The following is a 13,187-nucleotide window of genomic DNA, read 5'->3' on the forward strand; positions in this document are numbered from 1 at the left end:
ACACTGCTTGACGCTGAAATATGATAATCAGAACAGCTGCGCCGTACTGCTCACAGCCAATGGACGTCGCGCAGGCGTAATGTCCCCGCGCATGACGTCAGGCCAATGGCGAGTGGGCTGAGTTGGAGCAGAGAAGTTTGAGTAAGAGATGAGGGTGAGGCGAGTGCTTGAGTCGCTAGTACTCAGTCTGGCACTGCTGCATTGTGCTGTTTCCATGCAGCTAGACTCCGCTGTGCACCATTCTTTCTCCGTAGTCCTGTATCTCTACAGCCCACAGTATCTCCCACGTTGGTGGTGTTCTGGGGTTGTTTTTTTTTTTGTTTGGTTGGTTTGGGGTTTGGTTTTTTTGAGTCTTTTTTTTTGCTTTTGCTTTTTTTTTTTTTTTAATTAGCGACAGCTCTCAAAATTATTTTGGGGTCTTGAAACCGTACACCGTTTCAGTGTGGACATTGCACCCTCTTACAGATATGGGAGACATGAGAGACCCACTAAAAAGTAAGGCGGAATTTTTACCGTTGTTGGAATAAATGTGCTGTCTATCGTAATCGTCTCAGGCAGGTGAACTGATAAAGAGCTGAATTTCATTTGAATGGTAGAGAAAGTGCCTTTGTTGCCATACCTGCATGTTTGCTGTGTTTTATCCTCGTAGCTTTGTATGTTAATAGCCTGGGGTCTTGCTCTCTTTTAAAGTTTGGGGAGCAGGCAGGATTTTAATGGGATCTCCCATCATGGAGCCTTAAATTCTTTTCATGCTAGACTGCGGTGAGGCTGTCTAACTATCCAGCACCTAGTCCATCTAGGGGAATTAGCATTAGACTTGCAAAAGAGAGCAAGTGACCACCGTAACGATGCTTGGCTGCTTCTTGCTAGCAGCCTCGAGTCCCCTCTTCTATAGCAAAGAGCTGAATGGGAAGCGCACCCAGCCATGCGTTCGACGTTTCCTATCAGAGCGCCTCTTAAAAAAAATGAAATCAAACATATAGGTGCTCTCCTCGTAAGGAAAGGAATCCAAATAATAAAATAATAATAAACCCACGAAAGAGTTCGGAGGTTTGATTCCATGCAAGGCTTGCAAAATGAGAACGTTCACCCCGAAGGCTGTTCACATCTGCATTTTAACATATGTTCCTCCTTTCTAAACGATGGCACACTTCAATTACCATTCAAAAGTGTAATACTCTTTAAAAAGACACCAAAAAACCAACAACACTCCCAGAGTACGCCCTATAAGGGAACGACATTAAAAGTGTGTTTATCTCTGTAGGAGAGTAAACAATTAGTCAATCATGTATTTATTTTCATTTCAGAAAAACGCCTGATTTCCTTATGTGTTGGTTGCGGCAATCAAATTCACGATCAGTATATTCTGAGAGTTTCTCCGGATTTGGAATGGCATGCGGCGTGTTTGAAGTGTGCAGAGTGTAATCAGTATTTGGACGAGACCTGTACGTGCTTTGTTAGGGATGGCAAAACTTACTGTAAAAGAGATTATATCAGGTACGCCATTTATGTTGTTTAATTCTTGGGTGAGGTTTTTATAAAACTTTATAAATTTGACAGAGGCAGGAAGAGGGACAATTGTGGAAAGAGGATGAAAAGACAATTAGTATATTTTTAAGTGATTTCCCCATAGATAGGCAAGGAAAAAAGTTCGAGTCATCAAGTTTTTTTTATTCCATAAACTGAAATACAAATCTCTGTATAAACAAAACCACATTCGGAAACAGCTAGCGACTGTATGGGACACTCCTGAGGACTTTGGTAATGCATCCTGTGATTCTAACAAAGTGGGAAATCGTAGGTAATGGAGAATATTTTCAGTAGTGTAGATATTATGAGCAACATGGAACTGATCGCTTTTTAACACAACCTGAGAAATGCATCTCTGTGTTTTTGCAAAGGCATAATGGTATTCATAAGAAAGGTACTTCAAGCATGTATGCCGTAAAAATAAATACATGGGGGGAAAAATTTAAACTAGGCCTATCAAAAAAAAAAAAAAAAAACAAAAAAGCAATAGAAAAACAAAACTGAAGTTTCCTTCAGAATGAAGGATCATTTTGTGGGATGGTTAAAACCTAGACCGAAATGTTTCTTCGCTAAAATAACTGACACTTAATCTTTTAAAATATTAACCCCTTTGGTGATATCTGACTGTCCTTTCTTATCTATAATTATGAATTAGAGCAGATCAAATTGCCCATCATCTGTTCGCGAACAAATAGGTATATTTATATAATGGAACCGCTTCCTTCCTCACATTAAAATTTGATAACTGATAAAATGTGAGAGTTACCGATCCTGACACTATAGAGAAACCAAAGCAAGAATTTCGAATGTGTTTATTATTTGTGCTCTTGGGTCATGCTGATCCATTCCAGTGTCGTCTACTGTATTTGCCAAACTAGAATTTTGCATGACACTGAGGTATGGACAGTATTTATTTTTTTACAGAAAGTAAAAGTACTTGGGAGCAAGTACTTACCTAGCCACCTAAGATATCTTTTCTAGTTTCTTTGTAAATCTAAATTGAAATAAAGCACTTGAGTCTTTCCTTCTCCATTGCACAGTTCATAAGCAGATCATTCCTTCAAGCCATGTTGTGAGATTATTCTCAAAGTTTTACTATGGCGAAAAAGAGTACACTTTCGTCCTTTCACTAATTTCAAGTGAAAAGAAACGTTTGGGACTGAGACGTGCTCACTTACCTTCTGCAAGAACTCAGCGGGCGAAATTTAAACAAACAAAAAAATGCAGCTCTTTTAAGTTAATATGCAATACATTTCATTTGCTACAATTTTAAAAGTAAGATGTACATTATGTGCAAGTCGACTTTGAATTAGATCGTGAGCCAATCTGTAATTGTCAGACGTGGGCAACTCTCCCAACTTTTGTACCTATTAATGCATACACTTTGCAGTCGCCCTGTTCTTTTGCCGTTTAGCTGTTTGTTTTTTCTTCTCAAAACGTTATAATTCGGAAATACGTAGCTCTGATTATAGGATGAGTAGACATAGCAACTAAAGATGTGTGTAAATAACCATCTGTACTCACAAGTATACATCTCTAATGTATGACTAATGTATGACTATTTCTAATGAAGTGTACTGATGAGGAAATGTGTGGGAATGAATATTACCTCACTTTTAAGAACAGCTTTTACAGTTCTGTGTGCGTGTATCCGTACATCTGCAGAAAGATGTTAATTTTACTTAATGCTAAGAAGCACGCAGTGGGACCCGAGAGACTATGCAGTTCTAGACACCCGATTTGGAACATTTTCTCATGTTCATCTACTGATGGGTGAACTGTCCCCCTCTCCTCCACGGGAGATGAGGAACCCGCAACCCATACCAGCGTGTAACCCCAGAAACCCTTTATTTGCCGTATGGGGCTGTCAGTGAGAAGTTGCCCTTTCACTCCTGCTGGAGGGCCTGAGCCCCGGCTCAAGGTGGGAGCATGAGCAGGAGGGGAGACGGGGCAAGGAGGCTGAGGTAGGGGCAGGCTGCAGAGCCGAAGCACCGAAAAATGCGTTTTAGTAAGGGGCGGGGGAGGTACACTACTATATATGTGAGCGTGTATATATATATAAGGGTGTGTGTATGCCTATATGTCTATATTGTTGTATAAAATGAACCTTATGAGAGAGGACAAGGGGAAGAGCCTCGGCCGCTGGCAGAGCCATCCCTGCCGGCAGCCTGGACACGCATTAAAGCGGCAGAAATCCTGATTGGTTTCATCGCAAAAACAACAGCATTTGATGAGGCTGGCACGTTTGTGGGGAGTCGATGTCAGCTTCGCCTTTTCCTGGTGTACCCGGGCGGTCTGGTTCAGCTGCGGGCCAGGCTAGGTCAGGTCCCTCCGCCGTGCCGGAGGGAGAGGGCAGGGACGACCCTTCGCCTGCTGCAGCCCGGGCGCTGGGGCAGGAGGGAGAGGTCGGCATCTCCTCGAGAAGGAAGGGGGTCTTTTTTTGTTTCTCCCTCTGTTTCTCCTTCCACCTCCGCCGCCTCTTCCTCTCCTTGCCCACCGCCGTGTCCGGGTCCCCGCCGTAAAAGACGGCGGGGGGATCAAGTCACCGTCAGCAAACGAATCCATTTTATTCCTTTCTTATTTTGGCGTCTGTATTTTCAAGGCTTGTTTAACTAGTGGACTGTGTGCGGCGCGTCTACGCGGGGCCACGGGGCTGCCCACGAACGGGAGTGAAACCCTCTCACTTTTCCCCCTTCCTTTCTCCCCACCGCCCGGCCTTTCCTTGCCCTCCCCTTCCCCCTCCCGTGCTCTCCCTCCTTCCCTCCCTTTTCCTTCTTTCTGGGCTGGGCCCTGCTCAGGTTATACGGCATCAAGTGCGCCAAGTGCAGCATCGGCTTCAGCAAGAATGACTTCGTGATGCGCGCCTGCACCAAGGTGTACCACATCGAGTGTTTCCGCTGCGTGGCCTGCAGCCGCCAGCTCATCCCCGGCGATGAATTCGCGCTGCGGGAGGACAGCCTCTTCTGCCGGGCGGACCACGACGTGATGGAGCGGGCCAGCCTGGGCGCTGGGGACCCCCTCAGCCCCCTGCATCCCGCCCGGCCGCTGCAAATGGCAGGTACTACCCGCACCCAGCGCCGCGGAAGCCCGTGGGGTTTGGCGCCGCCCGGCCTGGTGGGGGGCCCTGCCGCATGCAGCGGGCTCAGCGGCCCCGAGCGTGCGCGCCCGCGTAGAGGCAGCGGCAGCGCGTCCTACACCCGGGCTGCCGCGGGTCCGGCTGCTGGGAAAAACGCCCGCGGTATGCGTGAAGCGGAGACACCTGCGCAGGGGGGTACAGCGGACTGCACCTCCCGCCAACCTGCACACCTCCTGCTCCGACCAGACACCGGGTGCGGGAGCCCCCCTTGAGCCCGGGGCAGCCGGGAGCCTCAGTCGGAGACGGGCGAGTCTATGCACGGAGTAGGTCTGGGGCAAAGCACAGAGTATGTGGGAAAGCTGTTTTAACCACTGGAGGAAGCAGGATCCGAAAAGAGATAGACTTCATAACTACAGGCGAGCACTTAGGCCGTAATTTAAAACTGTCAACAAGCTAATCTTCAGTAATTGCCTTTTAAAGTGACTCTGCCTTCTTGAAACGTTTTATGTGATTTGATGAGAATTTCATCTTAAAACTCAGCATTGTAACTTCAGAGTCGCACCACCTTTACTTACACTTTTAGTTCTCGACGTGTACATCAGATACTCAGAGACGCTTACCTTTAGGAAGATGAACGTCTCTTTGAGGCAAACTAGGCTGGTCAAAGCAAGGTTGGCTGGCGTTATTGCTGTGCAAGTAACTGTAACTCGAAAAGTTATTTATAAACACAGCTATGTTTAAACAAGCTCGTTTCCCGCTTCTGAGCTGCCTTCAGGTGACATATATATAGATATAGGGAGAAAAAAAATCCCGTAGCTGATCATTGCAGAATTTTAGAGAGATCGTACATGCTCCCTATAGCATGTTTGTGCATGTCTCTGAAAGGCATATTGTGTCTGCAGGTGCAACACTGCTAATAATTGAAGCCTTCGTATTGTATTCATCGAATTTACTGCTTTATTGTTATAATCAGAGAAGTCGGAACCTGACTGTACAAAAGTGAACACTTTTTAGTTAGCCAGGATTTTAGCGGAAAAAAAAAAAAAAGGTAGTTTTTATTTTTCCCTTGACTGGGTCAAATTACATCTAGATAACTACAGCTACACAATGCACAGAAGAATAGCACAATCACACGAATATTTTTAGCTCTTGATGGTACGTTACACGTTGTTTTGCATTTCTTGGCGGTTTCCATGAGTTGCCAGGCTTGGTCCCCTTTTAAAGAATTGGCGAAATATTAATATTTTTAAGTATTCATCAAAAGTTGACATAAATTCACCTAGCACCTCCACTTTCTAAGATAGACCTCTGTCTCCCGAGCTCTGGGATACGGGGCTCTCGCGGGATTTTCCTCCACGTTTATGGTGCAGCGGATTTAGCTTGTTTTGCTTTGATTTGGAAGCATCAAAATGCCGGGAGCTGTTGCAAGTTATCGCAGCCTCTGGCTAAACTGAGCTAGATTTAGTATACAAGAAGCAGACCTGAATTATGATTAATTAAGAAGTATTCTTTTATTACTTTTCGGGCCAAAAATCTGTTTTGGTGATTTGTCAGGAAATAAATACATAAACCCCTCCTTTCCAGCGCACGCACACCTTAGCCAACTCGACCTCCCCTGTCAAGTCTCATACAGGTCCACGCTTCTGTCATTAAGGGGTTTAGGGGTGGTGGTGGTTTGTTTTTGCAAATTATCTGTGGAGTCAGAAATGTCTGTCCTGTCAGTCCACCAGCGCATAAAGCAGAGGAGGATGCAGGAGCTGCAATAGATCTGACTGCTCGAATGGCTTTTGAAAGAGGGTTCATCACCCACCCACCTCCGTCTCCCCCGTCCCACCAGCTTAGATTCATAGATTCTGCAGACTCCCTGCTTCCTACTTATGAGGATCTTGTTCCTCCCTTTCCCTTCCCTTACAGTAGAACCTATATCTGCCAGACAGCCAGCTCTGCGACCCCACGTCCACAAGCAGCCCGAGAAGACCACCCGAGTCCGGACTGTCCTTAATGAAAAACAGCTTCACACTTTGAGGACCTGTTACGCTGCCAACCCCAGACCTGATGCCCTCATGAAAGAGCAACTGGTAGAAATGACTGGCCTCAGCCCGAGGGTCATCAGGGTTTGGTTTCAAAACAAGCGGTGCAAGGACAAAAAAAGGAGCATTATGATGAAGCAACTTCAGCAACAGCAACCCAATAACAAAACTGTAAGTGGCTTCAGCCTCTGACCGTGCTTCCCAAGGAGAAACGCCTGGGCTATGTCCAGCCCGGCCAGCCTCTAGGATCGGTTTGACGTTTTTTATTTTGTGGGAGCTCCCTTAAAACAAACAAAATGATACCACGTAACTATTATTCGCTTGTTCTGCTGTCAGTGCATTTAAAACAGACCACAGCGAGAAGCCAACATAGGCAGCTTAAGCGAACACGTCTTGTGGGGCTAAGAATACGCAGTGGATTAGACTAACTTCTCTGCAGCATGAATTGCTAACTAACTGCAGAGTTTATGGGATGTAATAAGCCCAGCCTGGTATAATATTTATATTTCAAATACAAAGGACTCTTTGAGGGGAAAAATGATGCTTTCGCCCTCTCTCAATGGTTTTACACAGGGTTAAACCCAGAAGTAAAACCCATGAGTAAAAGGGAAATCTGATGTATTTTCTTAGCACTTTATATACTACAATGTGTATGTGTGTGTTTGTCAGTGTGCTTACTGTAGAAAAAGACAAATGCAATGCAAAGTTTATGGAATTACCGTCGTGTTTACAGGCTATTTAAAATATATAGTTCTTGCGTAGAAATATATTGAGTTCTGCTCTGCGGGCATATGCATGTATGATGCAAGCAAGCGGAAAGTGCTGGATTCAGCATAGCAAACTGGCTGTCTCCATTTTAAGCTAACTTTTTTTTTTTCCTGCTGTTGTTGTTAGTCCACTCGAAGAAGAGTCTGTTATTCTCCCTCTGTATATTGATTGACCTGAGAATGACTATTAATTCATAAAGCTGCCTAGTTAAGTGGAATTTAAGGAGTTTCATTTTACCTTGTTGGAATGAAATAAAACACGATGTTGTTAAATCGCCTGAACAATCTATTCGTCGAGGCTTGGACTTATTTTGTACACAGTGCCTGCACCACAGGGCGTACTGGAAGGGCTGGAAGTGGTTTTTTTTTGGGGGGGTGTTTTGGTTTGGTTTTTGAAAGAGCGCGGTACTGACATGCCCCAGGTTTGCCGTGCATTGGATATATGATCTAGTTAAGGTCACACAGAACAAAACCAGCCTGGATGCAAAATAGAGAGGGAACATGATTAACCGTTTCTTGTGCTCAGCCGTGCATCGGCAGCCAAGATACAGAGTGCTCGTGTTTAAGAAAGCTGGGGGGGGGGGTATGCCTTGAGAGAAATAAGAGGATTAAAGGGAAAGAAAGTAAACTTCCATTGTGATAAATGCAGCAGGTAGAAATAGGCTGACCTAGAGTAAAACATTCACAGCAGATTAACAAAGCAAATACAAGCGACAACGACTGTATAGATAAGACAGAAAGCAGTTTATTGACTCAGTGCTTATATCCAATGAAGTTAACCAAGCTCATTAACATCTTTTGCTGGGCTGTTCACAGAATATCCAAGGGATGACAGGAACTCCGATGGTGGCTGCTAGTCCGGAGAGACATGATGGTGGTTTACAGGCGAACCCGGTGGAGGTGCAGAGTTACCAGCCGCCCTGGAAAGTACTGAGTGACTTCGCATTGCAGAGTGACATAGATCAACCTGCTTTTCAGCAACTAGTAAGTGTCGGTTCCCAGTCGGAGCAAGCCAGCGGTGTACCCGGGACAGAGCAATGGGGAATTCCCTAAATGCTGCGGATACCCTCAGAGAGATGAGCAATTCAGACTAGCCGAGATTTCCTGAAATTGCAAGGTGGGCATGATGGCACTCTGTAAATGCGGCGAATTTAACTGATTTAATAGGGCTTTGTGCAAAATTTACCTTAGTGCAAAGTAGATTTCTTGCCGAGTTGAGTGGGAGATGGATAAGGCCCGACCCAGGTCTGAGACTAACTCAGCTTGCACACTCCTGAAAAATGAAAGCACCTCTATCCAGAGAACTAAAACATTGTTCACATGTCATTTAATTGTATGTATATTTATGATAGCAGTTTCTAAAATTTGCCCCTCCCCCCCCCTTCGGGCCCATTTTCCCTTTATACTGTAGGGTGGATTTTAAATATATGATTGCAATGTCAGTCTGTGTCCTTGTTTTGTCACACAAACATGAGTAGCTTAATTAAATTGTCAAAGTCCTTGTTTTATGCATGTACCTCTAGATATAACTTAATATATCTATATATACACGCAAATGTATACATATATATAGTTTACATTAAATGTTGTGCTTCAGAAAGGGAATTGTTAGTACATAATCACGTGAAAAATTCAAACAATATAAGAAACTACCTTAAGCCAAAAGAAAACAGATATTTTAGAATAAATTCTGTTCTTAACTCACTTCCTTATGCCTACATCGTTTGGCAGCTCATATGGGACCATATCATCTGCAATACTTAGGCCCAACGAGGTGAATTAAGGACAGATGTTCAACCTTAACTGAATTTCCTGGCCTAAGTGTGTTAAAACCAGATCTTTAAAATAATAAGGTACGTTGTGTATGGTTTTTCAGTGATTCAAAATAATATTTAATGATGAAACAATATATAGACCATTTTTTGATCTGTTGGGCATTTTTTTCAAGAGGAAGTGATGGAAAATGAAGGTTTATAGCCATATCTAGAAATGTTTTCAGACCTTTTCAATTTAGTATCAACACTCTTTTACAGGATCGCTTTTTTTTTTCTTTTTTTTTTTTTTCTTTTTTTCCCCAGTGGCAGGCTGCAGCATGCTTCCCTCCCCTGGCACACTGCTCGATCGGGAAGCTGTAGCACAGCAGCAGAGCTGTTTGCATCATCTTATCTCTAGAGCAACCACCGGTTTTCCTGCTTTAATCAAGCTGTCAAGCAGACGCAAGAAAAAGTGATCTCCTTTGGCTGCCTTACTTATTATGCCTTAACAGAATAGGAGACTTCTTTAAAAATTTTTGCTGCAGTGAGTTTTTGTAAGGAGTAGGTCAAAAAAAACCCAAACCCCCCAAAAAACCCCAAGAGGCAGAATGTAAGATGTATAGCCCAAATACACACATGCATATACATAGATCATTAGATAGATAAATATTGATATATATTGGGCATAATGTCTGATGCTGAAAAGAGTTAAAATGAAGAAGTGTGGATGGAACAGACGGTTCATCGACCTTTCAAGGCACTTCTCTAATCTGGAAAGGGCCTTAAACACAGGATCGGCCAGCTAAATAGGTGTCAAAGAAAGCTTTTGGATTAGTGAAGCTCCACCCTTCAAATTATGCCTTTTTCCCAACACTGCTCCTAAACTAACAGGAGCCACGGGGCACATTAGAATGGAGAAATGTGACCTTTTTTATCAAACTGACTCTCATTAAAAAGAGATACTACCCGCTTCAAATCGCAAATGAAAGAGGATGGCTTGTTTCAAATGCCTTCTGCTCCTAGATACTCCTTCCAGGTTTATTTTATTATGTGCACAAAAGGGGAAAAAAGTAACCTTGCAGTTTTGTGTCCAAAAAACACATGCACTCTTAAATAATTGATTAGAACATTCTGTTGGGATGGCCACTCTTGCAAGACAGGGAAAAAGGCCTCATTAATAGGGTTGGGTTTTTATTTGGTTGATTTTTCAGTCGTCTTTTTTTTTTTTAATCTGTTTTGTTTTTGGTGATTTGGCCGAAGGCCTGAAGAAGATTCCTATGAAGTCAATGGGAAAACTAAACAAAGCAACAAGCAGTGACACAGCCTCCTGTGGAGATGTATCAAGCCATTCGGCTACATGCCTGTATATTTATTTTTGCATTCTTCTTTGCCTTTTCCTGCTACTTTTCTCTGATTGTTACAGTTGTAAAAATTCTTTTTTTTTTTTTTCCAGGTTAATTTTTCAGAAGGAGGACCTGGTTCCAATTCTACTGGAAGTGAAGTAGCATCAATGTCTTCTCAGCTCCCAGATACGCCCAACAGCATGGTAGCCAGTCCTATCGAGGCATGAGGAACATTCATTCAGATTCCTGTTGTTGTTTCTGCCCTTACCATCATCCCTGTTGGAGAGAGTGGGAAAGTGATCGCGTGGGATTCCGAAATTTAGTGAGGAAAAAGTATTTAACAACCCTGTAATGAACCTAGCAAGGAACAGCTCCATTAAATGAACGGAGTCATGTTTGAAAAGACAAGGTAATATGGTAGCAACACTGTGAAGACAATCATGGGATCTTACTAGAATAAATACTAAAAAAACCCCAAAACCCGTGCTATTAAATCAGAGGAGGATCGAAAAGACATTTTCAAAACGTAAAGTATTTTTACTCGTGGATCTCAAAAAAAAAAAAAAAAAAAAGATGAAAAAAATTATCCTTACATTTGACTGCACATCTTAGGGAGAAACCAAGGTAAAGGGACTTTCTATCTAGTCCCTCCCAATCCGAGTGGTGCTGGTTCTATATTGGATTGCCTTGCCAAAAGGAGCTCCACTAGGTTTTCCATCATCAGGAAAGAGATGATTTAGCCCCGCATTGTTGAAAGATTCATTGCAGGAAGGTGGAGCTGCATTGGCTTGCAATGTTGTTTTTAGTTGACTCTAACAAGGGGTTGTTTCCTGGGTTTCTTCTAGCATGTACTGTAGCGGGGTTTTGATTTTGCTTGGTTGAGATCCATCCTCTATCAAGTTGGAAGCGATTAAAAATAGGTTTTTGAATTCCTCTTTAAAAACCGATTTATAAAAGCATTGCAACAAGGTATACCTCTATTTTGCCACAAAGCCTCTCGGGATTGTGTTTGAAATGTGTTCGTCCAAGAACCTTCCCCTCCCCCAAAGATGTATATAGTAATTGGTTAAACCGGCTGTTTCTCTCTCTCTCTCAATAAAGTGAAAAAAGTAAAAAAAAAAAAAAAAAAAAAAAGGAAAAGAAAAAATCCTTTTATCCTTTTTTTTTTTGCATTGCAAAATTATAAAGTAATTTATTATTTATTATCGGAAGACTCGCCAATTTTCATGTCACTTGACTCTATTTTTTTGTTTGCTGAAGTAAAAGAAAAAAGAAAAAAAAGAAAAAAATGTTTTGCCGTGGTCTTTGAATTATATGTCTAATTCTATGTGGGCTTTGTCTTTTTTTTTTCTTAAATATTATGTGAAATAAAAGCGGCATATGTAGAATTATTATATCTTCAGGACTATTTCACTAAATAAGCGTTTGGAATAGAGAAAATAATATTAATATTAAATAATGAACAAAGTTCCCTCCTTTAAATATTTACAAGTTAACAGCTAAAATACCTGAAATAAAATATTGCATGCAAAGCAGTTCATTAGTGAATAAAAGGAGTGTGATGTTTTATTGCAAGTATTAACGATCAGCTTGTAAATTTCCGTTTCAACGACTATATCAGGGCTAGTTGGATGCCTTAGCTTTCAATCGATAACGTTAGAAACTCTCTTGTTCTCTCCCTCATCCCTTGCCCTTAAAAGTGATATTACTCTAGGCATGATCTGACATAACGACATAAGTTCTAAAGAACTGGGAGCTCAGGCTTTTTGCTGAGTTTTATTATTTTTAAAAAATAATAAAAAGATAGTGCTGTATACCAAAGCCTCGTTGTTGAGATTGTTGAAATTACTTGTACTTTAAGTATAAGGTCCTGATAAAAGGGATGCTTAACAAGTCAAGTACGACTATTATTTATCAGTGTCTGCTGTCAAAACGATTGAAAAATGCTGCAGGAGGAATAGGGCTGAGAGGATATTGCTGTGAAATTGCACGAATGGTGTTCCTTATTTTCTGTCGACTTCCTTCTCTTCTCTCCCTCTTTTCTTCATTTTTTAATTTGCGGGGGAGAGGGTTGTGAAAGCCAGAAATATGGGCGATTTTTTTGGGAAAAGAAGAACATAGGAAAGGGATGGTTTTGCTCCAATCCAAGTGTTCCCTAGTGCTCCCGGCCAACACAAGACAAAGGCTCGCTTTAAGAAATGCTTAACAACTGGAATATATAGAGATTTTTAGTCTGACAAAGACAAGTTGGTTTGCATGACAGTTACTTCAAACCCTAATGTTTTCTTAACATAACCTTTTCCCTCCCTCCTCACTATCTCAGCCTAAACTGGTAGAAAGAAAATAAAAAAGGTTAAAAGTCGAATACAAGGATTTCAATCATCCTGATTAGAAACTGGATTCATTTTGTATGCTCAGGTGTAATACATTTTTTTGAGTACTTGATAAATATTTAAATAAATGTGAAATCTACCTTAAACTGTGTGATCAGTAACCCTTGTGTTTTCATGCAGGATCAGAGGCTTGGCACGACACTTCGGGGGGCGGGAGGGAGAAAGGGTGTCATTTCTGCCCGGAGGTCTAATGTGTAAGTTGTTTGAGTCGCTCCTACTGACGGGGGGAAAGGGGGAGTTTGGAGACCGAGTCTCCGACTCGGAGGGCTCTTTAATTGGCGCTGAAAACCTGTA

General features: G+C 42.4%; 1 protein-coding gene across 1 annotated transcript; it reads left to right on the plus strand.

Moving 5' to 3' along the window:
• Nucleotides 1-467: 467 nt before the first annotated feature.
• LOC104643891 (insulin gene enhancer protein ISL-1) lies at nt 468-10,727 on the plus strand. Its single transcript, XM_075739155.1, has 6 exons — nt 468-495; nt 1,308-1,497; nt 4,329-4,588; nt 6,521-6,807; nt 8,220-8,387; nt 10,611-10,727. The coding sequence occupies exons 1-6, from the start codon at nt 468-470 to the stop codon at nt 10,725-10,727; spliced, it is 1,050 nt and encodes a 349-aa protein (XP_075595270.1).
• Nucleotides 10,728-13,187: the final 2,460 nt, after the last annotated feature.

Source organism: Balearica regulorum, chromosome W, assembly GCF_011004875.1.
Source record: "Balearica regulorum gibbericeps isolate bBalReg1 chromosome W, bBalReg1.pri, whole genome shotgun sequence".
NCBI classification, from domain to species: domain Eukaryota; kingdom Metazoa; phylum Chordata; class Aves; order Gruiformes; family Gruidae; genus Balearica; species Balearica regulorum.

Excerpts from the sequence above, each read along its gene's own strand:
- LOC104643891 (XM_075739155.1), top strand. The coding sequence starts at position 468 with ATGGGAGACATGAGAGACCCACTAAAAA. Across the intron at positions 496-1,307 it reads CATGAGAGACCCACTAAAAA|AAAAACGCCTGATTTCCTTA; the intron begins GTAAGGCGGAAT and ends TTTTCATTTCAG. Across the intron at positions 4,589-6,520 it reads CCGGCCGCTGCAAATGGCAG|TAGAACCTATATCTGCCAGA; the intron begins GTACTACCCGCA and ends CTTCCCTTACAG.